Source organism: Pagrus major, chromosome 18 (genome assembly GCF_040436345.1).
Source record: "Pagrus major chromosome 18, Pma_NU_1.0".
NCBI classification, from domain to species: domain Eukaryota; kingdom Metazoa; phylum Chordata; class Actinopteri; order Spariformes; family Sparidae; genus Pagrus; species Pagrus major.
In genome coordinates, this window is record NC_133232.1 from 25,807,397 (window position 1) to 25,832,131 (window position 24,735).

The window sequence follows — 24,735 nt, forward strand, 5'->3', positions numbered from 1 at the left end:
GGTGTTTATAGTCAGCTCTGAACTTGTTTTTAGAGTTTCTTAATCGATGAAAAACTGAAGTTTGTCCAATAAACATACAGATTATTCAGCTTGTCAATATGCAGCCCTCTGACATTGCCTAACTGCCACATATACTTGTTGAATTTCAGTTACCTGCATTTTTTAACCATCCAATAATCCATAATAAAATAAGACGGCCTTCTTATCTGTATTGAATAAATTTGAATACAAGATTAAAATATAGTGTAGGCCTTGTGAGGTTTAAAATTGGTACTAGAATGACACTCAATAGAGCGCATACTCCCGCCGAGGCCCAGTCCCCTTTAATTCAGTAAAGTCTAATACAATATCAAACCTGACAGCCCTGTATCACTCTAGATTTTTAACAAACCACAACTTCTTAATCATAATTTGATATCAACAAATCAAGGATCCGCATCAAATTGTACTCCCTCATAGATACCATGCACCTAAATACGCCTGATTTATGTTGTCTGTCTGATTAAAACTTGATGAAATCAAACGTTGAATAGGCGAGAGAAGTCTCTTGGTCTATTACTCGCAGTTCAAACGCTGTCCATGGTGCTGAAATGTGTTCTCCATGTGCGCGCCTGCAAAACAATCCCAGAAAATCCCATTAAAGTGATTTCATTTTGCGTCTTGACATGAAGTATCTCATTGTGGTGTTAATTTTCGCAGACACTGAGTCATAGCATCCTTGGAGTTGTTTTTTTTTGTAATATTCCTAACAAACTCACGGCGTCGCTGCTCACTTGCAGATATGAGGAGGTTCATCTCTCCACCCACTGCAAAAGGAGTAATTCTAGCATTAAAACCAGAGCTGCCATTGTTGCAGGGGCGACGTACCATTACCATTACCATTACCATTACGTTTTAATTGTTTCAGCGGCAAGGACAATTTGCGCTGCGTTGTTGGCAAAAACAAACAATGGACCTCAAAGGACAATCGTTAGTGGGTTTTGTCTGCAGCTTTTCTATCATCGTCCATATCGCCACTGCAGACCTCAGCTATTCTGCTCCAGAGGAGATGAGACCCGGATCCATTGTTGGAAATATTGCCAAGGACCTCGGCCTGGAAGCAGGGAAATTGATCACTCGTAAAGCTCGTGTTGATACAGAGGAAAGCTATCAGCACTACTGCGATATTGATCTCAAAACTGGGAATTTTGTGATCAGGGAAAGGATCGACAGAGAGGAGCTGTGTGGGGAGAAGGCTTCGTGTATGCTCAAATTTGAATTAGTCCTCGAGAGCCCTTTGGAGCTGCACCGTATTTCACTGCTCATCCAGGATGTAAACGACAATTCCCCAGTTTTTCCAAAGGAAACAATAAAACTTGAAATAAGCGAATCGGCCATCAAAGGAGCTCGATATCGTATTAACGAGGCACATGACGCTGACATCGGACAAAATACGGTTAAACAATACATTTTAGAAAAGAATGAACATTTTGTTATATCTGTTCGAGACGATACTGATGGATCTAAGAACGTTGAGTTGGTGCTAGACAAAGAGCTAGACCGTGAAAAAGAAAACGATTTAAATTTCGTGCTGACTGCTGTTGATGGTGGTAATCCACAAAGATCAGGAACTGCCAATATACACGTGAGTGTACTGGATGCTAATGATAACGCCCCAGTGTTTGACCAAGCCCTTTACAAAGCCAGTCTGCCTGAAAACTCTGCCCCTGATACAGTAGTTGTCAAAGTGAGTGCCACTGATGCAGACGAGGGAGTCAATGGGGAGGTGACATATGAATTTAGTCGCATTTCAGACAGGGCTAAAAAGGTTTTCTCTCTGAACAGTAAAACTGGAGAGATAAAAGTCACAGGGCCACTTGATTTTGAGAGTAATCCTAAATATGAAATGCGCATCGATGCCAAAGATGGTTATGGACTTTCATCAGATTCTAAAGTAATGATTGATATCACTGATGTGAATGACAACGCTCCAGTTATACACCTGAAATCACTGACTAACCCCATACCTGAGAACGTGTCACCTGGTACAGAGGTGGGCATCATTAACGTGCAGGACAGAGACTCAGAGAGTAACGGACAGGTCCGCTGCTCCATTCAGCAAGGAGCCCCTTTTAAGTTGGTTCCTTCTATTAAAAACTATTATTCTCTGGTGACCACAGGACAACTGGACCGTGAACTAGTGTCTGATTACAACATTACAATCACTGCCACTGACGAGGGCTCTCCACCTCTGTCCTCCTCTAAAACTGTTCAGTTATCTGTAGCAGACATCAACGACAACCCACCTGTGTTTGAGGATCAGTCGTACAGCGCATATGTGAGTGAAAATAACAAACCTGGCTCCACTTTATGTTCCGTTACTGCTCGAGACCCTGACTGGAGACAAAACGGTACAGTGATTTATTCTCTGTTACCCGGTGAGGTGAACGGTGCCCCGGTGTCCTCCTATCTGTCTGTTAACGGAGACACAGGGGTGATCCACGCTGTGAGGTCGTTTGATTATGAACAGTTCAGGAGTTTTAAAGTGCAGGTGATGGCCAGAGACAACGGTTCTCCTCCTCTCAGGAGCAACGTGACCGTCAGTGTGTTCATATCGGATGTGAATGACAACTCTCCTCAGATACTGTACCCCGCCCCGGAGGGCAACTCCTTCATGACCGAGCTGGTCCCCAAAGCTGCACACGGAGGCTCTCTGGTGTCCAAAGTGATAGCGGTGGACGCGGACTCCGGACAGAACGCCTGGCTGTCCTATCATATAGTGAAATCCACCGATCCGGGACTTTTCACTATTGGTGTCCACAGCGGAGAGATCAGGACACAGCGGGACATTTCTGAATCTGACAGCATGAAACAGAACCTTATTGTGGCAGTGAAAGATAACGGACAGCCCTCTCTCTCTGCCACCTGTTCCATGTATTTACTTATTTCTGATAACTTGGCTGAGGTGCCAGAACTGAAGGACATTTCTTATGATGAGAAGAATTCCAAACTGACCTCTTATCTGATCATCGCGCTGGTGTCTGTGTCCACCTTTTTTCTGACCTTCATTATCATCATCCTCGGTGTGAGGTTTTGTCGCAGGAGAAAGCCCAGACTGTTGTTTGATGGAGCAGTCGCCATCCCCAGCGCTTATCTCCCTCCTAATTACGCAGATGTTGACGGCACAGGAACTTTACGCAGCGCTTACAACTATGACGCATACCTGACAACAGGATCTAGAACCAGTGATTTCAAGTTTGTCAGTTCTTACAATGACAACACACTGCCTGCTGACCAGACTCTGAGGAAAAGTCCATCAGACTTTGCTGAAGTGTTTGGCCAACCAGATGAGTCTCCTGAGGTAGGCCTAAGAGTTTCCTTGTTCCATTGATTTTCGTGATAATAATATTGTTATTTATCATTGTTGTTAGGAATTTTAGTCTTGACTGGGAGGGGTTTTGTGTTGTGACATTACACAGCCTTTCTCCGGCGGAATCGAACTTGAGATGTTGCATTTAAACGGTGCGCGTCTGAGACTGCTAGAAACGGATGATGCTCTAGGGTTTGATGAACGTTAAAGCTCTCTTTTCATGTTACAGTCATTTTGACCATACCGTGGGATTTTGTACTTTATCTGCTTGTTCAGTGTGCCTCAGATTTTATCAGAAACGAGTCGTCACATTTTTACTTCGTTGTGTGACCAAGTTGTTCATAAAATTCTATCCTTTTTAGTACAGGGAAACCATAATTTCCTCGTTCTTATTCTCTGTCATTTCATTGTGTCATGATGCAGACCTCTTTTAAACTGTACTCACTTTCGTCGGTTTACAAGCAATTGCAGCATTCGTATTTTACACCACTGAATTGTGACTGTTGGTTAATACAGCCTGTGACTGCAACATGACATTGGCATGACAAACATTTATATTTTCAGGTGGACATTGTGCTTTATAGTAAGGCTATTAACTTGTTTGTCAGGTGTTCAGTCACTCGACGCAAGAGTTGCACTTAAAAAAAAAGAAGATTATCAGTGGACCTGTCTCTGTTGAAACGCTGACCATGGTGCTGAAGTGTATTTCTATCAGTGCGCAGTTTGAAATCAAGCGTTTTTAAAGGAGTTAAGATAAATGGTATAAACCACAAGGGTTCTTATGTTGTAGCTGGGTTAAGGCCTTGCAGTTTTTATCCAAGCATGAAAGTAGCTGTGGCATCAAATGTTGGTCTTTCAGTTTTTCATTTGTAATTTTCTAGTTGATCCCACAGTGTCGCTGCTCGCTTGCAGATGTGAGGGATTTCTTTTCCTCCACCCACTGCAAGAGGGCAGTAATCCCAGGAAACGAGAGCTGCCATTGTTGCAGCAGCGGTGTAGGCTTATGTCCTATCATTACGTATAAACGACTAGACTAATTTTCGTTTCTCTTTCTTCGTCTGGGCGGAAACAATGGACCACAAAAGAAAAGCGTTGCTGATTATTGTCAGTAGCTTCGCTATCTTCGTCCATACAACCTGTGCAGACCTCAGCTATTCTGCTCCAGAGGAGATGAGACCCGGATCCATTGTTGGAAATATTGCCAAGGACCTCGGCCTGGAAGCAGGGAAATTGTTCACTCGTAAAGCTCGTGTTGACACAGAGGAAAGCTATCAGCACTACTGCGATATTGATCTCAAAACGGGAAATTTTGTGATCAGGGAAAGGATCGACAGAGAGGAGCTGTGTGGGGAGAAGGCTTCGTGTATGCTCAAATTTGAATTAGTCCTCGAGAGCCCTTTGGAGCTGCACCGTATTTCACTGCTCATCCAGGATGTAAACGACAACTCACCAGTTTTTCCAAAGGATACCATTACATTGGAAATACGAGAATCGGCCGACAAAGGAGCTAGATATTATATTAACGAGGCACATGACGCTGACATCGGACAAAATACGGTTAAACAATACATTTTAGAGAAGAATGAACATTTTGTTATATCTGTTCGAGACGATATTGATGGATCTAAGAACGTCGAGCTGGTGCTAGACAAAGAGCTAGACCGTGAAAAACAAAACGATTTAAATTTCGTGCTGACTGCTGTTGATGGTGGTAATCCACAAAGATCAGGAACTGCCAATATACACGTGAGTGTACTGGATGCTAATGATAACGCCCCAGTGTTTGACCAAGCCCTTTACAAAGCCAGTCTGCCTGAAAACTCTTCCCCTGATACAGTAGTTGTCACAGTGAGTGCCACTGATGCAGACGAGGGAGTCAATGGGGAGGTGACATATGAATTTAGTCGCATTTCAGACAGGGCTAAAAAGGTTTTCTCTCTGAACAGTAAAACTGGAGAGATAAAAGTCACAGGGCCACTTGATTTTGAGAGTAATCCTAAATATGAAATGCGCATCAATGCCAAAGATGGTTATGGACTTTCATCAGATTCTAAAGTAATGATTGATATCACTGATGTGAATGACAACGCTCCAGTTATACACCTGAAATCACTGACTAACCCCATACCTGAGAACGTGTCACCTGGTACAGAGGTGGGCATCATTAACGTGCAGGACAGAGACTCAGAGAGTAACGGACAGGTCCGCTGCTCCATTCAGCAAGGAGCCCCTTTTAAGTTGGTTCCTTCTATTAAAAACTATTATTCTCTGGTGACCACAGGACAACTGGACCGTGAACTAGTGTCTGATTACAACATTACAATCACTGCCACTGACGAGGGCTCTCCACCTCTGTCCTCCTCTAAAACTGTTCAGTTATCTGTAGCAGACATCAACGACAACCCACCTGTGTTTGAGGATCAGTCGTACAGCGCATATGTGAGTGAAAATAACAAACCTGGCTCCACTTTATGCTCCGTTACTGCTCGAGACCCTGACTGGAGACAAAACGGTACAGTGATTTATTCTCTGTTACCCGGTGAGGTGAACGGTGCCCCGGTGTCCTCCTATCTGTCTGTTAACGGAGACACAGGGGTGATCCACGCTGTGAGGTCGTTTGATTATGAACAGTTCAGGAGTTTTAAAGTGCAGGTGATGGCCAGAGACAACGGTTCTCCTCCTCTCAGCAGCAACGTGACCGTCAGTGTGTTCATATCGGATGTGAATGACAACTCTCCTCAGATACTGTACCCCGCCCCGGAGGGCAACTCCTTCATGACCGAGCTGGTCCCCAAAGCTGCACACGGAGGCTCTCTGGTGTCCAAAGTGATAGCGGTGGACGCGGACTCCGGACAGAACGCCTGGCTGTCCTATCACATAGTGAAATCCACCGATCCGGGACTTTTCACTATTGGTGTCCACAGCGGAGAGATCAGGACACAGCGGGACATTTCTGAATCTGACAGCATGAAACAGAACCTTATTGTGGCAGTGAAAGATAACGGACAGCCCTCTCTCTCTGCCACCTGTTCCATGCATTTACTTATTTCTGATAACTTGGCTGAGGTGCCAGAACTGAAGGACATTTCTTATGATGAGAAGAATTCTAAACTGACCTCTTATCTGATCATCGCGCTGGTGTCTGTGTCCACCTTTTTCCTGACCTTCATCATCATCATCCTGGGTGTGAGGTTTTGTCGCAGGAGAAAGCCCAGACTGTTGTTTGATGGAGCAGTCGCCATCCCCAGCGCTTATCTCCCTCCTAATTACGCAGATGTTGACGGCACAGGAACTTTACGCAGCGCTTACAACTATGACGCATACCTGACAACAGGATCTAGAACCAGTGACTTTAAGTTTGTGACATCTTACAATGACAACACACTACCTGCTGACCAGACTCTGAGGAAAAGTCCGACAGACTTTCTTGAGGCTTTTGGCGACTCTGACAATTCTCCCCAGGTAAGAATTTCAGAGTTATAGTTTCGTCATTTACCTCACTTTGTAGTTCAGAGTCTACAGTTAATCAGTGATTATAATGCAAAATTATACGCGGTTAGTCATTATACGTTGGTCCACACATTTGACCAATTCCTCGATTTTCTAGTCAAATTATTCAATTAAATGTGCTGACTAAGGACATATTATCATTCTAAACTTTTCTAAAGCAGCGTTTATCTTTGTTGTATTTTGTCGGGAGGTTTAAATTTAAGCAGTGTGCGTTTGTCAACATATTCAGATTCAGTTGTGTATAATTGGAAATCTCTTGCATTGCAGTACAATCCACCAATCTTGCTATCTTTGTGAAACAATCCTTAATAATGTCTGAGGTTTTTCGTGTCGTGAAGTTGAAGGATGCCTTATATTTTAATGTGTTTCTAGTAGTTTTTCTTATGTAAATATGTAAATGAGCTGGATTGAAGTGTAGAAAACATAGGTCAGTACAGGTCATTAGTTTAAAAATGTATTTACTTCTGTAGCACCTTTTTGGTAACACCCACCTTTCCATTGTCTCTTTGCAGTATTGGCAGTTCTTTTTCCCTTTAATATTCACATGTAGTAGCAGTGTAAGGTAAACAGCTGTCTATAGAATTGTTGCGAAAACCCTTGTTATGAAATAGGACCGTGTGCAGACTTTGTATTAGCCAACACACTGATGCCACTCCGCTACTCTGGTTAAGTGATACCGTGTAACGCGTTAGTGATTGTGTTTTTTCTTTTCTTTTTTGGGAGTGTGCTCGATATCAGGCAGATGCGCCGTCAGTATTAGTACACTGTCCTTAATTTACTAAGATATGAAGTGTTTACTGTAACCAACACCAGTCTGTCTGCTCTCGTGACCAGTGACGTAATGAGTCTTTGCACGTCTTCATTTGGAAATGCTATTGATTTAAGAAAATATCAAGTACCTTGCAAGCTAATGAAGGCACCATCTAATTTTGTATCAGGCAAAAGTGACAATTTTTCTGAATGTGTTTTTCTAAGCTGACTTTTGTGGTCCTTCTTATGTCGGCGATTAAGCTCTGTCCATGGTGCTGAAAGGGTGCATGGTTGGCACACTCAAAGCCGTTTTAAAGCAAGTCTGTGTACGCTGCTTCCGAACAGTTTACTTTTTAGAGGCTTATAGGCTCAGTGAAAACAGGAAAACCGTCTTTAATATATCTAAAGTTAATCCTGAAATTTAAATGAATCTTTCCTCAATGAAACAATTGTGTTTGTCAATCAGTGCAACATGCTTGCTGCTTTAACTGTTACGTCTTGTTTTAAGTTAAAAGAAATGCATTTAACTACACACACGGTTTAAACTTAGCAACAACTGTGCCGGTATCTTCCAATAATTTAGTTTGAGTAAACATGTTTTCCCTTTAATCTGCGAAGGTGTCACCTTCTGCTCTCCATGCTTATATGGGGATGTATTGATAACAAGCCATTCACCTGTCAACCACATACATATTTCATCACATGCTCTATCTTAAATGAACACATTGTGTCGCTGTCTACCAGTTTACTTGGAACCATTGCAATGCTGTGTAGCACAACGTCTCCACCCATTGTTCCTAAGCTTTGTGTATCCAGTTATGTTGCGGCTGTGAAACGACCTGTGGGATCGTGTTGCTGATTTCTGTTTTTTGGATTTTGCTGATGCAGTCCATCTCACACATATTCGCTTGTTGAGCTAAATACATTTTAAGATATCCTCTTCTTACTGTGGATACTTATCATTTTCAAAAATGGAACGCAAAGGATTTTCAAAGCCTGGCCTGGTAACCCGCTTTGTCGTCTGTCTGCTCGGGCTGCAATTCGTATGTGCCGAGGTGAGCTATTCTACCCCAGAGGAGGTGAAACCAGGAACAGTCATTGGAAATATAGCCAAAGATCTTGGTCTGGATATATCTACCCTGTCAACTCGCAAGGCCCGCATTGATTCTGAAGGGAATAACGAACGATTTTGTGTTATTAATTTGAAAAACGGGGATCTAAGTGTCGCTGAGCGGCTTGACAGAGAGACTCTTTGTGGCACAAAACCATCTTGCATTTTAAGCCTGGAGCTTGTACTGGAGAATCCGTTAGAATTACATCGTATAAATCTACACGTTCAAGATATAAATGACAACTCTCCGCAATTCACAAGAGATTTCATTAGAATGGAAATAAGGGAATCCGCTGAAAAGGGCACTCGTTTCTTAATCGAGGAAGCACATGACGCCGATATTGGACAAAATTCTGTTCAGAGGTACAGTCTACAGAAGAATGAACATTTTATTCTAATGATTGATGCTACCAAAGTTGAACTGGTTCTAGAGAATAAACTTGACAGAGAGACACAACAAGAGATTGATTTGCCTCTAACAGCTATTGATGGTGGCTCTCCTCAGAGATCAGGTACTGTAATGATACACGTCACTGTGCTGGATGCTAATGATAACGCCCCAGTGTTCAGCCAGGCCGTTTATAAAGCCAGTCTACCTGAAAACTCTCCTATTGACACTGTAGTGGTTACAGTAAGTGCTACTGATGCAGATGAAGGAGTGAATGGTGACGTGACGTATGGCTTTGGTCATGTTTCAGATACAGATGAAAAGCTGTTTTCTATTGACAGTAAAACTGGAGAAATCAGAGTCATTGGTAACACAGACTTTGAGAAGAAAAATTCCTTTGAACTGCGAGTCATGGCAAATGATGGACTGGGATTAAGTTCTTATGCTAAGGTTTACATAGACCTAACTGATGTAAATGACAATGCACCAGTTATATATCTAAAATCACTGACTAATCCCATACCTGAGAGCGTGTCACCTGGTACAGAAGTGGGCATCATTAACGTGCAGGACAGAGACTCAGAGAGTAATAGACAGGTCCGCTGCTCCATTCAGCAAGGAGCCCCTTTTAAGTTGGTTCCTTCTATTAAAAACTATTATTCTCTGGTGACCACAGGACAACTGGACCGTGAACTAGTGTCTGATTACAACATTACAATCACTGCCACTGACGAGGGCTCTCCACCTCTGTCCTCCTCTAAAACCGTTCAGTTATCTGTAGCAGACATCAACGACAACCCACCTGTGTTTGAGGAACAGTCGTACAGCGCATATGTGAGTGAAAATAACAAACCTGGCTCCACTTTATGTTCCGTTACTGCTCGAGACCCCGACTGGAGACAAAACGGTACAGTGATTTATTCTCTGTTACCCGGTGAGGTGAACGGTGCCCCGGTATCCTCCTATGTGTCTGTTAACGGAGACACGGGGGGGATCCACGCTGTGAGGTCGTTTGATTATGAACAGTTCAGAAGTTTTAAAGTGCAGGTGATGGCCAGAGACAACGGTTCTCCTCCTCTCAGCAGCAACGTGACCGTCAGTGTGTTTATATCGGATGTGAATGACAACTCTCCTCAGATACTGTACCCCGCCCCGGAGGGCAACTCCTTCATGACCGAGCTGGTCCCCAAAGCTGCACACGGAGGCTCTCTGGTGTCCAAAGTGATAGCGGTGGACGCGGACTCCGGACAGAACGCCTGGCTCTCCTATCATATAGTGAAATCCACCGATCCGGGACTTTTCACTATTGGTGTCCACAGCGGAGAGATCAGGACACAGCGGGACATTTCTGAATCTGACAGCATGAAACAGAACCTTATTGTGGCAGTGAAAGATAACGGACAGCCCGCTCTCTCTGCCACCTGTTCCATGTATTTACTTATTTCTGATAACTTGGCTGAGGTGCCAGAACTGAAGGACATTTCTTATGATGAGAAGAATTCCAAACTGACCTCTTATCTGATTATCGCGCTGGTGTCTGTGTCCACCTTTTTCCTGACCTTCATCATCATCATCCTGGGTGTGAGGTTTTGTCGCAGGAGAAAGCCCAGACTGTTGTTTGATGGAGCAGTCGCCATCCCCAGCGCGTATCTCCCTCCTAATTACGCAGATGTTGACGGCACAGGAACTTTACGCAGCGCTTACAACTATGACGCATACCTGACAACAGGATCTAGAACCAGTGACTTTAAGTTCGTGTCATCCTATAATGATAACACGCTGCCTGCTGATCAGACTCTGAGGAAAAGTCCATCAGACTTTGCTGATGCATTTGGGGCATCACAGGAATCACTGGAGGTAGGCTTCTTATGTGGATTTGCAAACAACCTGTATTCTTTGTGCTGAATCACTGTGATGATATTATTTCTGACTTGTTGTTCCTGTCATCAGTCACTGATTCCCCAACAAGGAATAGATTATTTTGTTCTCAAATAATTCTTGATTCTTAACAACTTAGTTAATAATGCTAAGGATAATTATCTGATTGGTTAAATCTGTTTTCATGTATGCCACCAGTACACCAGTAAATGTCCTCAGATTCGTCTCATGATATGTCGCTGTCCATGGTCCTGAACACAACAGTTGACCCCGAGTTTTCGACCACTGTTTTCTTTGAAATCATGTTGCCGATTTAAATCGTGGATATGTAACTACAGAAAATATATGTAGCTATATCTTTGGTTTTGTACATATGTTTTTCGTGACTTTGGTTCGCCTTACTTATTACAGTATATGTATAGCTAAGCTATAATTCACAGTCATGTATTGTCGTCGATTTAGGACTACAGTCTGTATCTTAATGTACACAGTGGCCTGAAAACAAGAAGCGTCTTGCACTGCTATCTCGCTGCGCAGCAGATTTAGCATGTTTGTAATGTGCCCGAGAAGTGGTGATTTAACTTTATTGTGATAATGTGGTCTGCTGTTTGCAGTGGAATTGGATCCCATCGGAATTCATAGGAAGTAATTTGTAATAGCCTTTTGTCAATCACAGCTATAATCGTGATGCACAGAATTGTGAAAACACTTGATGATATCATGGAGTCCAATATAAAAGCAAGCTAACGCACAGCCGAAAACAGTACAATATAATACAGTCTACACAAACACACCTTAATTGGATTAATGTTTCGTATTTGCGGGCCGACTTCTGTATTGCATACTCTTCATACGTGGGATTTTCTAGCCTACTTTTGCAGTCTATCTATCTATCTATCTATCTATCTATCTATCTATCTATCTATCTATCTATCTATCTATCTATCTATCTATCTATCTATCTATCTCTCTATCTATCTATCTATCTATACTCCTTAGATGCATTGATTTGTATGAACTTTATTAACAACATGTGGGTGACTGTATTTTGTAATCTTTCGCACAAGCTGTAAGTGTCGCTGTCTACCAATGGAACACTTTAAAAGGCTCCATTTGAAATCGTCAGGCGTCTCCACCCACACTTTTCCAGCTCATTGTTTGCCAAAACAGTATTTCTCTTCCCTCGCTCACGGATATACACTTTCCTTTGTGTTTGTGAGGAATACTGAGCAAGATATCACTATTTCTGTTTCAATCTGAATGCTGAATGATGGCACATAACCGATTCCAAGGGATTTTTTTCTGCGGCCTACTGGTTTTGCTTTTTGGGTTACGGCTGTCTTATGGCGACGTGAGCTATTCTTTTCCGGAGGAAATGAAACGAGGATCAGTGATTGGAAATATAGCCAAGGATCTTGGGCTTCAAGTAAGCAGGCTTCCACCTCGGAAGGCTCGAGTTGTCCACGAGGGAAACCGTAAACGTTATTGTGAGATAAAGACTGATACCGGGGAACTGGTCGTTGCTGAACGGATTGATCGAGAGGAGCTTTGTGGAGCGAAGATTTCATGCATTTTGAAATGTGAATTGGTACTCGAGGATCCACTCGAATCGCACCGGATATCTTTGCAAATCGTGGATATAAATGACAATCCACCTGTTTTTGCGAAGGATGCCGTTAAACTGGAAATAAGTGAATCAGCCCCCAAAGGCTCTCGTTATAGAATAAATGCGGCACGCGATGCAGACATAGCACAAAACGCTGTGCAAAACTATATCTTAGAAAAAAACAATTACTTTGCTCTAAATGTGCTAACTAATTCTGTTGGTACAAAATACAGTGAGATAATTTTAGATAGAGAATTAGATCGTGAGGAACAGCAAGAAGTGACCTTATTGCTGACAGCCGTCGATGGTGGTAATCCACAGAGATCAGGTACTGCAGTCATACAAATCACTGTACTGGACGCTAATGATAACGCCCCAGTGTTCAGCCAGGCTGTTTATGAGGCTTCTCTACCTGAAAACTCTCCTGTAGAGACTGTAGTAGTGATAGTGAGTGCTACTGATGCAGATGAAGGTGTGAATGGTAAAGTAACATATGAATTCAGTGGAATAAGTGATGTAGCAAAACAAATATTTTCATTAAATGAAAATACTGGAGAAATTATAGTAGCAAAAAATGTTGACTATGAGGAAGAAACAAAATACGAAATGCTTATTGAGGGAAAAGATGGCTATGGCCTTTCTTCAGAAACAAAGGTAGTAATCGATATAACTGACGTGAATGACAATGCCCCAGTCATACATATTAATTCATTAGCAAACCCCATACCTGAGAGCGTGACTCCTGGTACAGAGGTGGGCATCATACATGTGCAGGATGCAGACTCAGAGAGTAACAAACAGGTCCGCTGCTCCATTCAGCAAGGAGCCCCTTTTAAGTTGGTTCCTTCTATTAAAAACTATTATTCTCTGGTGACCACAGGACAACTGGACCGTGAACTAGTGTCTGATTACAACATTACAATCATTGCCACTGACGAGGGCTCTCCACCTCTGTCCTCCTCTAAAACTGTTCAGTTATCTGTAGCAGACATCAACGACAACCCACCTGTGTTTGAGGAACAGTCGTACAGCGCATATGTGAGTGAAAATAACAAACCTGGCTCCACTCTATGTTCCGTTACTGCTCGAGACCCCGACTGGAGACAAAACGGTACAGTGATTTATTCTCTGTTACCCGGTGAGGTGAACGGTGCCCCGGTGTCCTCCTATCTGTCTGTTAACGGAGACACGGGGGTGATCCACGCTGTGAGGTCGTTTGATTATGAACAGTTCAGGAGTTTTAAAGTGCAGGTGATGGCCAGAGACAACGGTTCTCCTCCTCTCAGCAGCAACGTGACCGTCAGTGTGTTCATATCGGATGTGAATGACAACTCTCCTCAGATACTGTACCCCGCCCCGGAGGGCAACTCCTTCATGACCGAGCTGGTCCCCAAAGCTGCACACGGAGGCTCTCTGGTGTCCAAAGTGATAGCGGTGGACGCGGACTCCGGACAGAACGCCTGGCTGTCCTATCACATAGTGAAATCCACCGATCCGGGACTTTTCACTATTGGTGTCCACAGCGGAGAGATCAGGACACAGCGGGACATTTCTGAATCTGACAGCATGAAACAGAACCTTATTGTGGCAGTTAAAGATAACGGACAGCCCTCTCTGTCTGCCACCTGTTCCATGTATTTACTTATTTCTGATAACTTGGCTGAGGTGCCAGAACTGAAGGACATTTCTTATGATGAGAAGAATTCCAAACTGACCTCTTATCTGATCATCGCTCTGGTGTCTGTGTCCACCTTTTTCCTGACCTTCATCATCATCATCCTGGGTGTGAGGTTTTGTCGCAGGAGAAAGCCCAGACTGTTGTTTGATGGAGCAGTCGCCATCCCCAGCGCTTATCTCCCTCCTAATTACGCAGATGTTGACGGCACAGGAACTTTACGCAGCGCTTACAACTATGACGCATACCTGACAACAGGATCTAGAACCAGTGACTTTAAGTTTGTGACATCTTACAATGACAACACACTGCCTGCTGACCAGACTCTGAGGAAAAGTCCAAGCGATTTTGCAGAGGTGTTTCAAGATTCGTTGGAGCCTCTAGAGGTAGGCGCTTGTGCCTGTTTTAAGCGGAGCCAAATCCATTAATCTGTTTTATTTTTTTCACCTGCTCAAATCAGTTTTGGTTGCCTTACTTTAATACTTCTATTTTGTTGATGAAGGTTCTCAGGAATCCAGGTCATGGTAATTCTACCAGTCGCCTACGATACAGCATTTTGAATCAGGATATTTTGTCTTTTAACCTATATTTTGCATTTCAAAACATTCAAATCTTTATTGGCTTTCCTCAAAAATGTTTTTTTTTTTTTTTACCGGTTTCCAGGTTTAATAGGCTTTTGCAATCTTTCGATATATAAAGTCAATGATATCAAATATAGGACAATTTCTTCCTTTAACTTGCAGTCCCACATTTATGATAACTAACTAGTGTACTCTCTGACATGTTTAAATGTCTTTTCAATTGTGTCCATGAATTTCACTCTGCTTCCCGCATTTTCACTCAACTTTACAATTAAATGTAAATTGGTGCATCAGAATTGTTCCATATGCACACAACAATTACGAGAATGGGCTAGGATTTGATCTTGACACTGTTAGGAACACTTACATAGTATTCATCTCACTCGGGTGTAGTCAGCGATGATAACTCTTCATGGAGACCAGTGACTTGCGTGAAGACCACGCTCTTCCATTGTCCCTCGCCTAGAGTCGTGGAAAAACAGAAAAAGAAACAGTGTCAGGTGAACTGCGACCTGATCCTTGCTGCGCGTTATTTTATACTCTGGTATTTATTGATGGTGCTGAAACCATATCAACCCTTGGCTCCGGCTCTCATCACTGATGTGCAATAAAGCAGTTTCACGGAGGTAAATACACACTGGTATGTGTAACATTAATTTCCCCTCTGCATTTGTATTGATCATGTATTTATGTTTGGATCTTACTGTTGCTTGGGCTATGATGTTTCTGTCTTTCTCATTAGAGTACTCAATTATTCAAGTCTTTTGTAATACCTACAGTTCACTCACAGTGTCGCTGTCCACTAGCTTTACTTAATGTTAGATTATGTTGCCCTACACGGTGCACATTTCCAGATCCTGATAGATTCATCGTCGGTTAAAAACGGTGAAGTCGCACCATTTATAGTCGGACTAGCCCTTGTTATTTAACGAGGATTCCGGCTGTCTGTGTATTTTTATTTTACAAGACTTGTTTGTGGTGGATTCGGCCCTGGTCTTGCCTGACAATGGGACACAAAGCATTTTCAGCGCTCCGCCTGGTCACCTCGTTTGGATTATTTCTTCTGGCGCTGCAAATCGTCTGTGGCGATGTGTCTTATTCTTTTCCGGAAGAAATGAAACGCGGCTCTGTTGTTGGAAATATAGCGAAAGACCTAGGAATTGAGGTCGGCAAACTGGGTGCTCGAAAGGCTCGTATTGATGCAGACGGGAACAGCAAACGCTATTGTGACATTAATCTGAGTACAGGGGATATCATTGTTGCCGATAGGATTGACAGAGAAGGCCTTTGTGGCAAAAAGGCATCTTGCGTTTTAAAGCAAGAACTTGTTTTGGAGAATCCTCTAGAGCTGCACCGCATCAGTGTTCACGTTCAAGATATCAACGATAATTCACCACAGTTTAAAAAGAATACAATAAAATTTGAAATTAGAGAATCGGCAATGAAAGGAAGTCGCTACCGTCTAGATGAGGCCCACGATGCAGATGTTGGACAAAACGCTATCCAGGGCTATAGTATCGAAGCAAATGAAAACTTCAGATTGAATGTTATTGCAAAAAGCGGAGGAGGGAAATACAGCGAGTTAGTTTTAGAGAAGGAGCTGGATAGAGAACAACAGCAGGAGCTAAAGATTGTGCTTGTGGCAACAGACGGAGGCACACCTCAGAGATCAGGTACTGCAGTCATTCATGTAGCTGTGCTGGATGCTAATGATAACGCCCCAGTGTTCAGCCAAGCCGTTTATAAAGCCAGTCTGCCTGAAAATTCTGCTTTAGACACTGTAGTGGTCACAGTGAGCGCAACTGATGCAGATGAGGGAATTAATGGAGAGGTGACTTATGAATTTGATCACATTTCAGATGAAAGTAATAACGTATTTTCTCTTGATCAGACAACTGGTGAAGTGAAAGTCAGTGGATCAATAGATTATGAGGAGCTGTCCGCCTATGAAATGCAAATTACAGCCAAAGATGGGCTTGGATTAGTGTCATCCTCTACATTGATAATTGATATAACCGATGTAAATGACAACGCCCCTCTTACATTCATTAAATCGCTGACTAACCCCATACCTGAGAACGTGTCACCTGGTACAGAGGTGGGCATCATTAACGTGCAGGACAGAGACTCAGAGAGTAACGGACAGGTCCGCTGCTCCATTCAGCAAGGAGCCCCTTTTAAGTTGGTTCCTTCTATTAAAAACTATTATTCTCTGGTGACCACCGGACAACTGGACCGTGAACTAGTGTCTGATTACAACATCACAATCACTGCCACCGACGAGGGCTCTCCTCCTCTGTCCTCCTCTAAAACTGTTCAGTTATCTGTAGCAGACATCAACGACAACCCACCTGTGTTTGAGGAACAGTCGTACAGCGCATATGTGAGTGAAAATAACAAACCCGGCTCCACTTTATGTTCCGTTACTGCTCGAGACCCCGACTGGAGACAAAACGGTACAGTGATTTATTCTCTGTTACCCGGTGAGGTGAACGGTGCCCCGGTGTCCTCATATCTGTCTGTTAACGGAGACACGGGGGTGATCCACGCTGTGAGGTCGTTTGATTATGAACAGTTCAGGAGTTTTAAAGTGCAGGTGATGGCCAGAGACAACGGTTCTCCTCCTCTCAGCAGCAACGTGACCGTCAGTGTGTTCGTATCGGATGTGAATGACAACTCTCCTCAGATACTGTACCCCGCCCCGGAGGGCAACTCCTTCATGACCGAGCTGGTCCCCAAAGCTGCACACGGAGGCTCTCTGGTGTCCAAAGTGATAGCGGTGGACGCGGACTCCGGACAGAACGCCTGGCTGTCCTATCACATAGTGAGATCCACTGATCCGGGACTTTTCAGTATTGGTGTCCACAGCGGAGAGATCCGGACACAGCGGGACATTTCTGAATCTGACAGCATGAAACAAAACCTTATTGTGGCAGTGAAAGATAACGGACAGCCCTCTCTCTCTGCCACCTGTTCCATGTATTTACTTATTTCTGATAACTTGGCTGAGGTGCCAGAACTGAAGGACATTTCTTATGATGAGAAGAATTCTAAACTGACCTCTTATCTGATCATCGCGCTGGTGTCTGTGTCCACCTTTTTCCTGACCTTCATCATCATCATCCTGGGTGTGAGGTTTTGTCGCAGGAGAAAGCCCAGACTGTTGTTTGATGGAGCAGTCGCCATCCCCAGCGCTTATCTCCCTCCTAATTACGCAGATGTTGACGGCACAGGAACTTTACGCAGCGCTTACAATTATGACGCATACCTGACAACAGGATCTAGAACAAGTGACTTTAAGTTTGTGACATCTTACAATGACAACACACTGCCTGCTGACCAGACTCTGAGGAAAAGTCCATCAGACTTTGCTGATGTCTTTGGAGATTGTGATGGTTCTCCTGAGGTAGGAACAAGTGTCACATAACGTTTGACTGCATCCTAATGGTCCAGCTAGTAAAAGAGATGAATCAGAATACAAATTAAAACTGATGGCACGGTTATAATTTGTACGCTCCTTTATCTTTTTTTGAAGATCATTTAAAATGTAACATCCATTTGAGTTGAAGTTACCTCGTATAGATTACTTTAACTGGTTTCTAAACCCACACACTGCATGATAACGCATCAAGATTTACTGTGGAATGCAGATCTTTGACATTATGTGGTAATCCGAGTAGAGGGCTGTTGATATATTTTGCATCCTTTCCCTAAAAGCAGTCTATTTGTTAACACAGCATCTGTGTTTCTGCCTGTGTCTTCTCAATAGAGCAGCAGCTTGTTCTTTGTGTCTCTGTCCTTGGTGCTGAATCATGCTCTTGCTTTTGTGAAGCATTGTCAGGAGCAACTTATCTCCATCTTCTACATTTTCACCTTTCAAGCCTTTTGCTTCACATTTTCACTTACATTTGTCTTCCTGAACCTGTGCTCCATTTTGTCCTAAACATGTGGATGTGTTATTATATCTACACTTTGCTATAAAGTGAGAAAAAAAAAAAAAAATAGGAAAAGAAAAAGTCACATCAGTGAAATTAGTTGAACGTTGTTCTTTGGTCATTGAGTAATATTTCTTTATTGTAGTTGTATCTTATTAACCAATAACTTGTATTTACTTGTGTTAATGTTACTTATTCTATATTATAGAAAGTATTGTTATTCCTCCTTTGTTTTAAATCCTACAGTAAAGTTGAAGTGAAAAACATATTATTTTTCCTCCAGTGCTGTCACTCCATTGTTTCTTTTTTGTTTTTGTAAGCAACATGTATCTGTTAATTAGATCTTGTTATGCAATTCAAGTTGTCTTTGGAGGATGTTGGAGGCAGAATTGTGCCTGTTTCTTGATTAGATATTGAAATCTATTTTATTTTGTTGAGTGAGTGTGTGTGTGTGAGAGAGAGTGGGCATCTTACATTTCTTACCATAAAAGTGGTTCATTACACCTTTTTTAGATACCTTATTAAAATCAGTTTTTACTAAAACATGACCAAATGACTTTATAATGTGTTAAGACTCACTTTTGAAAAACTGTTTTGTTTCATTTTTACTCACGGTGTCACTAAAGACCAGCTAAGGAATCAAATATTCAGTGTGCTCTGCACACATTGGATTGGCCACCCATGTATTCTGTAAAGCCTTCACTACAGATGAGGGATGCTTAAAAAGGCATGTATTTTGATTAAGAATTTGACATTTGATGACTACCCAACGCTTGAATAATAGCTTTGTGATGGTAGTTGCATAAATCTTAAGACGTCATTGTATGATGACTGAACTGGTGCTACTTCACTTCATAATCAGTGGTGTTTACTGACCCTTTGTAGTCTTGACTTATTCTTTTTTCTTGAGCAAGCAGAGCAGTTGCACAGCGGCTTCGAATTCTGTTCAGTTTACACTTTTTCTTTCAACTGATTATGTGTGTTTGTGTCCATACTGGCTTAGAGGGAGTGGTTTACTACAGGATAACTGTTGTATAGAATAGTTACACTCTTCTTCATGACAATATGATGGGTTGATTATGTTTTCTGTTTATTCCAGGACACATCTTTAACAATACAACATGTTGTGGACATAACTAACCATGAGACTGGACAGCATTTTGACGATCACTGTAGTTTTTTGCCTCTATAATTTTCATGCTGCAACTAAGTGGAGTAATGATGGCCTTGGCCTGTTTTATTGCCTTTGTATTCACTTATTGTGTGATCTGGTGATCAGGTGGACTTTAAGAAATTCCAAACTGCTGTTCAAACTTGATCACAACATACAATGAACTTATCGACAATTGTTGGATTTCACTATTTAGTCAAGATACTTGTTGCAATTTACTTTATTTTCTGTTGGCAAATGACATTGAGTTATATAAAATAAGCTCTTGCCTTTGTCCAAGTGAGTCTCATCATTTAGAAATGAAAAGTGTGAGTCACATCATGAAGTCCTTTGACACTAATGATTTATTTTAATAGAAAACATTTGTAAACTGATGTTATAATGTTGCATCACTATTCCATCTATTCGGGAGATTTTGATCAACTATCTACACAGCAACACTGTACATTACTGTAAGTTTTGACAGTAAAATACACAGCTATAGTCCATTATTGAGTGTGATTATGTTTTTTGTTGTATTTTTTAGGTTGTTATGGTGGCCTTTTTCATAAGTTCAAAGAAATAATTTGGATATCTTTCAGCTAAAGTTTAAGCTAGTAAATGCTCTTTGTATAGCACACACCTGAAAACCCCCCAGCATATACTTAATTAAATGCACTTATAAACAATGTTTCCACTGCAAAAATATTGAAGCTAGCTTGTTCCATGTTTCCCTTATATGACGCCTTCTGTCACTTCTTTGTCCCTGCATGTGGTGCTAAATTGAGTCATGCTGATTACAAGTCAGAGATGGGTCATACTGATGAGCATTGTGTTTCATTAACCTCACTTTATTTACTTTAGTTTTTGACACAATTTTCTGTGGCATTTTTAATGGAGTTAATCAGAGTGTTTGTGCACACAGTATTTCATTATTGAACCAAATTGTGATGGATTATATTTTCAATGAACAATCAAATGTAGCAGTTGGTAAAGTGGAGTTCAGTGTCTTTTGTGATATAGCATATATTAAGGGTTGATTTGTTTCACAGTTTATGAAGAACACAATGCAAAATCAGTTTTTCAGTAGTTTCTGAATATCACTGGAGCCTCTGCAGATAAGGCAATCACAACAGTTTGAGTTTTGTCATTTATAGTGATGATCATATTGAACAATCTTTATAATGTTGTCATTATGAGATACAAATAATGACTGATAAACAATAGGTTTTGCCTTGATATTGCCATTGAAGTTGTCAACTTGTTTTAGTTTGCAGTGCTATAACTGACTGAAACTCTTGGTGTCACTGTGCACCAACAAAGGCCCAAAGTGTCCGCTGCTTCATCCATTCTTTTCCACCATTGCAAGGCGTTATTGTGTGCGGTGTGTCTGTAGGTTGCGGAGGGTACAAAAGGCCGACATCGTGATGATATTTGGATAGTTAATTACAACGTGGAATATAACCGTCTTTTATCACTTCGACTGGCAAGGGAAGGATCAACGCTTGGCCGATCATGAGGAATACAGTGCACCGAGGATTTTCTATGATTCGCTGTTGTGTTTTTCTCCTTTTCATCAGCCTGCATTTCGCGTATGGAGATGTGAGCTACTCTGTCGCAGAGGAGATGAAACGCGGGTTTGTAATTGGAAATATAGGCAAAGATCTCGGCCTCGGGATTGCCACACTTTCCTCGCGTAAAGCTCGCATTGACACGGACAGGAATGACAAGCGGTATTGTGATATTAATCTGAGCACTGGAGATTTGATTGTTACTGACAGGATCGACAGAGAAGGCCTTTGTGGTAAGAAGGCGACTTGCGTTTTAAAAGAGGAGCTTGTTTTGGAAAACCCTTTAGAGCTTCATCGTATCAGCATCCATGTGCAAGATATAAACGACAACGCCCCGCAGTTTAGTGAGGATTTGATTTCATTTGAAATTAGAGAATCAGCTGACAAAGGAGCTAAATTCCCACTCACTGAAGCCCATGATGCAGATATCGGTACAAATACTGTACAGCGCTACAACTTACAAAATAATGAGCATTTCACCATTAATGTAGCTACAGAGGGCGGTGGAAGAAAGCACTCGGAATTGGTTCTGGTAAAAGAATTAGACCGAGAGCAAGAGAAAGAACTGAAACTATTGCTTACAGCTGTAGATGGTGGTTCTCCACAGAGATCAGGTACTGCGACCATTCACGTCACCGTGCTGGATGCTAATGATAACGCCCCAGTGTTCAGCCAGGTCGTTTATAAAGCAAGTCTGCCTGAAAACTCTCCTTTAGATACAGTAGTTGTTACAGTGAGCGCTACTGATGCAGACGAGGGACCCAATGGTGATATTACATACAACTTTGATCATTTATCTGATGACCATGTCTCTTTGTTCTCCCTTGATCATAAGACCGGAGAGATAAGAGTCATCGGCTCTATCGATTATGAGACTGAGACCTCCATTGAACTGCGAGTAAGAGCAAAAGACGGACCAGGTCTTACCTCGTATAGTTCAGTAATTATAGATATAACAGATGTCAATGACAACCCACCTGTTATTAGTTTGAAATCACTGACTAACCCCATACCTGAGAACGTGTCACCTGGTACAGAGGTGGGCATCATTAATGTGCAGGACAGAGACTCAGAGAGTAACAAACAGGTCCGCTGCTCCATTCAGCAAGGAGCCCCTTTTAAGTTGGTTCCTTCTATTAAAAACTATTATTCTCTGGTGACCACCGGACAACTGGACCGTGAACGAGTGTCTGATTACAACATCACAATCACTGCCAGTGACGAGGGCTCTCCACCTCTGTCCTCCTCTAAAACCGTTCAGTTATCTGTAGCAGACATCAACGACAACCCACCTGTGTTTGAGGAACAGTCGTACAGCGCATATGTGAGTGAAAATAACAAACCTGGCTCCACTTTATGTTCCGTTACTGCTCGAGACCCCGACTGGAGACAAAACGGTACAGTGATTTATTCTCTGTTACCCGGTGAGGTGAACGGTGCCCCGGTGTCCTCCTATCTGTCTGTTAACGGAGACACGGGGGTGATCCACGCTGTGAGGTCGTTTGATTATGAACAGTTCAGGAGTTTTAAAGTGCAGGTGATGGCCAGAGACAACGGTTCTCCTCCTCTCAGCAGCAACGTGACCGTCAGTGTGTTCATATCGGATGTAAATGACAACTCTCCTCAGATACTGTACCCCGCCCCGGAGGGCAACTCCTTCATGACCGAGCTTGTCCCCAAAGCTGCACACGGAGGCTCTCTGGTGTCCAAAGTGATAGCGGTGGACGCGGACTCCGGACAGAACGCCTGGCTGTCATATCATATTGTAAAATCCACTGATCCGGGACTTTTCAGTATTGGTGTCCACAGCGGAGAGATCCGGACACAGCGGGACATTTCTGAATCTGACAGCATGAAACAGAACCTTATTGTGGCAGTGAAAGATAACGGACAGCCCTCTCTCTCTGCCACCTGTTCCATGTATTTACTTATTTCTGATAACTTGGCTGAGGTGCCAGAACTGAAGGACATTTCTTATGATGAGAAGAATTCCAAACTGACTTCTTATCTGATCATCGCGCTGGTGTCTGTGTCCACCTTTTTCCTGACCTTCATCATCATCATCCTGGGTGTGAGGTTTTGTCGCAGGAGAAAGCCCAGACTGCTGTTTGATGGAGCAGTCGCCATCCCCAGCGCTTATCTCCCTCCTAATTACGCAGATGTTGACGGCACAGGAACTTTACGCAGCGCTTACAACTATGACGCATACCTGACAACAGGATCTAGAACCAGTGACTTTAAGTTTGTGACATCTTACAATGACAACACACTGCCCGCTGACCAGACTCTGAGGAAAAGTCCATCAGACTTTGCTGATGTGTTTGGAGATTGTGATGGTTCTCTTGAGGTAGGAATGTTAAACATTTGATTGATCATATGGATCTTTTTATTAGAAAAATTGCTACTCACTTTTTCACTTCTTCAAATGTGAAAAAGCATTTTACCACAATAGGTATAAGTTTGGTGCATGTTGGCCATTTGTGCTTTTATGATATGATTTTATCTGCCTCATTTGTTTCAGTAACAGTTATGCTGAATTCCTTTTCCTTCTTTGAACCACAAGCATCTTATATCAGCGATCAGCCTGTTATGATGTGCAGTTTGCTTTGTTGTACAGTAGTTTTCCACAGTTGCCTGTGGGCCTATCTTTATTGCATTTCCTTAATTGAAAAGACTTCATGACAGTATTGTTACTGTGGGTTTTGAATCTTGGCACATTTGTTCACTCTTCATTTAGTTTTTTCTCATAAAAGGCTTAGTTATTGCCACCATGTTAAAAGGGATTGCATTTTTAATGATCGAAAACGTTTAAATTGTTGGTATTTTCCTCTAATTTAAGTGTACAGGTATAGTTTTAATGTGTCTTGGTCTCAGTGCTTGTTATTGTGTGTATGATTTTTCAGATTGAGGCTTTCTTTCCTTTGTCATAGGAAATCCCCCATATCTTTTAAATCACATTAGTGGTTATACTTTTAGGTTTTGTTGGCTTTCATCTATGTCGCCCATCTTCGTTCTTTTCCTCCAGTGCAATGCTTCTCAGATTCGATGAGTCTTCATGTTTAACAAATTCGTCATAGTTTCTCTCTATATTTTTGATGTCATCTTCAAAGTTATCTCCCATACACTCTGCTACCTATTTCCTGTTTACATATATGCTAATTAACTTACTGGTGTTACAGTGATATAGAATTCGTCTCCAATATCAGCTGCATTTTGCAGTAAAGTTGACCG

At 42.3% G+C, this 24,735-nt stretch overlaps 6 protein-coding genes across 6 annotated transcripts; all 6 read left to right on the forward strand.

Annotated features, from left to right (window-relative positions):
- The first annotated feature begins 949 nt into the window (after positions 1-949).
- LOC141012976 (protocadherin beta-15-like) lies at positions 950-3,370 on the forward strand. Its single transcript, XM_073486517.1, has one exon. The coding sequence runs from the start codon at positions 950-952 to the stop codon at positions 3,368-3,370; it is 2,421 nt and encodes an 806-aa protein (XP_073342618.1).
- A 1,050-nt stretch (positions 3,371-4,420) lies between these two features.
- On the forward strand, positions 4,421-8,383 carry LOC141012977 (protocadherin beta-15-like). Its single transcript, XM_073486518.1, has 2 exons — positions 4,421-6,811; positions 8,354-8,383. The coding sequence occupies exons 1-2, from the start codon at positions 4,421-4,423 to the stop codon at positions 8,381-8,383; spliced, it is 2,421 nt and encodes an 806-aa protein (XP_073342619.1).
- A 197-nt stretch (positions 8,384-8,580) lies between these two features.
- Positions 8,581-11,013, forward strand: LOC141012978 (protocadherin beta-15-like). Its single transcript, XM_073486519.1, has one exon. The coding sequence runs from the start codon at positions 8,581-8,583 to the stop codon at positions 11,011-11,013; it is 2,433 nt and encodes an 810-aa protein (XP_073342620.1).
- A 1,243-nt stretch (positions 11,014-12,256) lies between these two features.
- Positions 12,257-14,695, forward strand: LOC141012979 (protocadherin gamma-A11-like). Its single transcript, XM_073486520.1, has one exon. The coding sequence runs from the start codon at positions 12,257-12,259 to the stop codon at positions 14,693-14,695; it is 2,439 nt and encodes an 812-aa protein (XP_073342621.1).
- Positions 14,696-15,854: 1,159 nt separating this feature from the next.
- LOC141012980 (protocadherin gamma-A11-like) lies at positions 15,855-18,275 on the forward strand. Its single transcript, XM_073486521.1, has one exon. It carries the CDS (start codon positions 15,855-15,857, stop codon positions 18,273-18,275), a length of 2,421 nt encoding a protein of 806 aa, XP_073342622.1.
- A 3,173-nt stretch (positions 18,276-21,448) lies between these two features.
- Positions 21,449-23,872, forward strand: LOC141012982 (protocadherin beta-16-like). The gene has a single exon (XM_073486522.1). It carries the CDS (start codon positions 21,449-21,451, stop codon positions 23,870-23,872), a length of 2,424 nt encoding a protein of 807 aa, XP_073342623.1.
- The last annotated feature ends 863 nt before the right edge of the window (positions 23,873-24,735 follow it).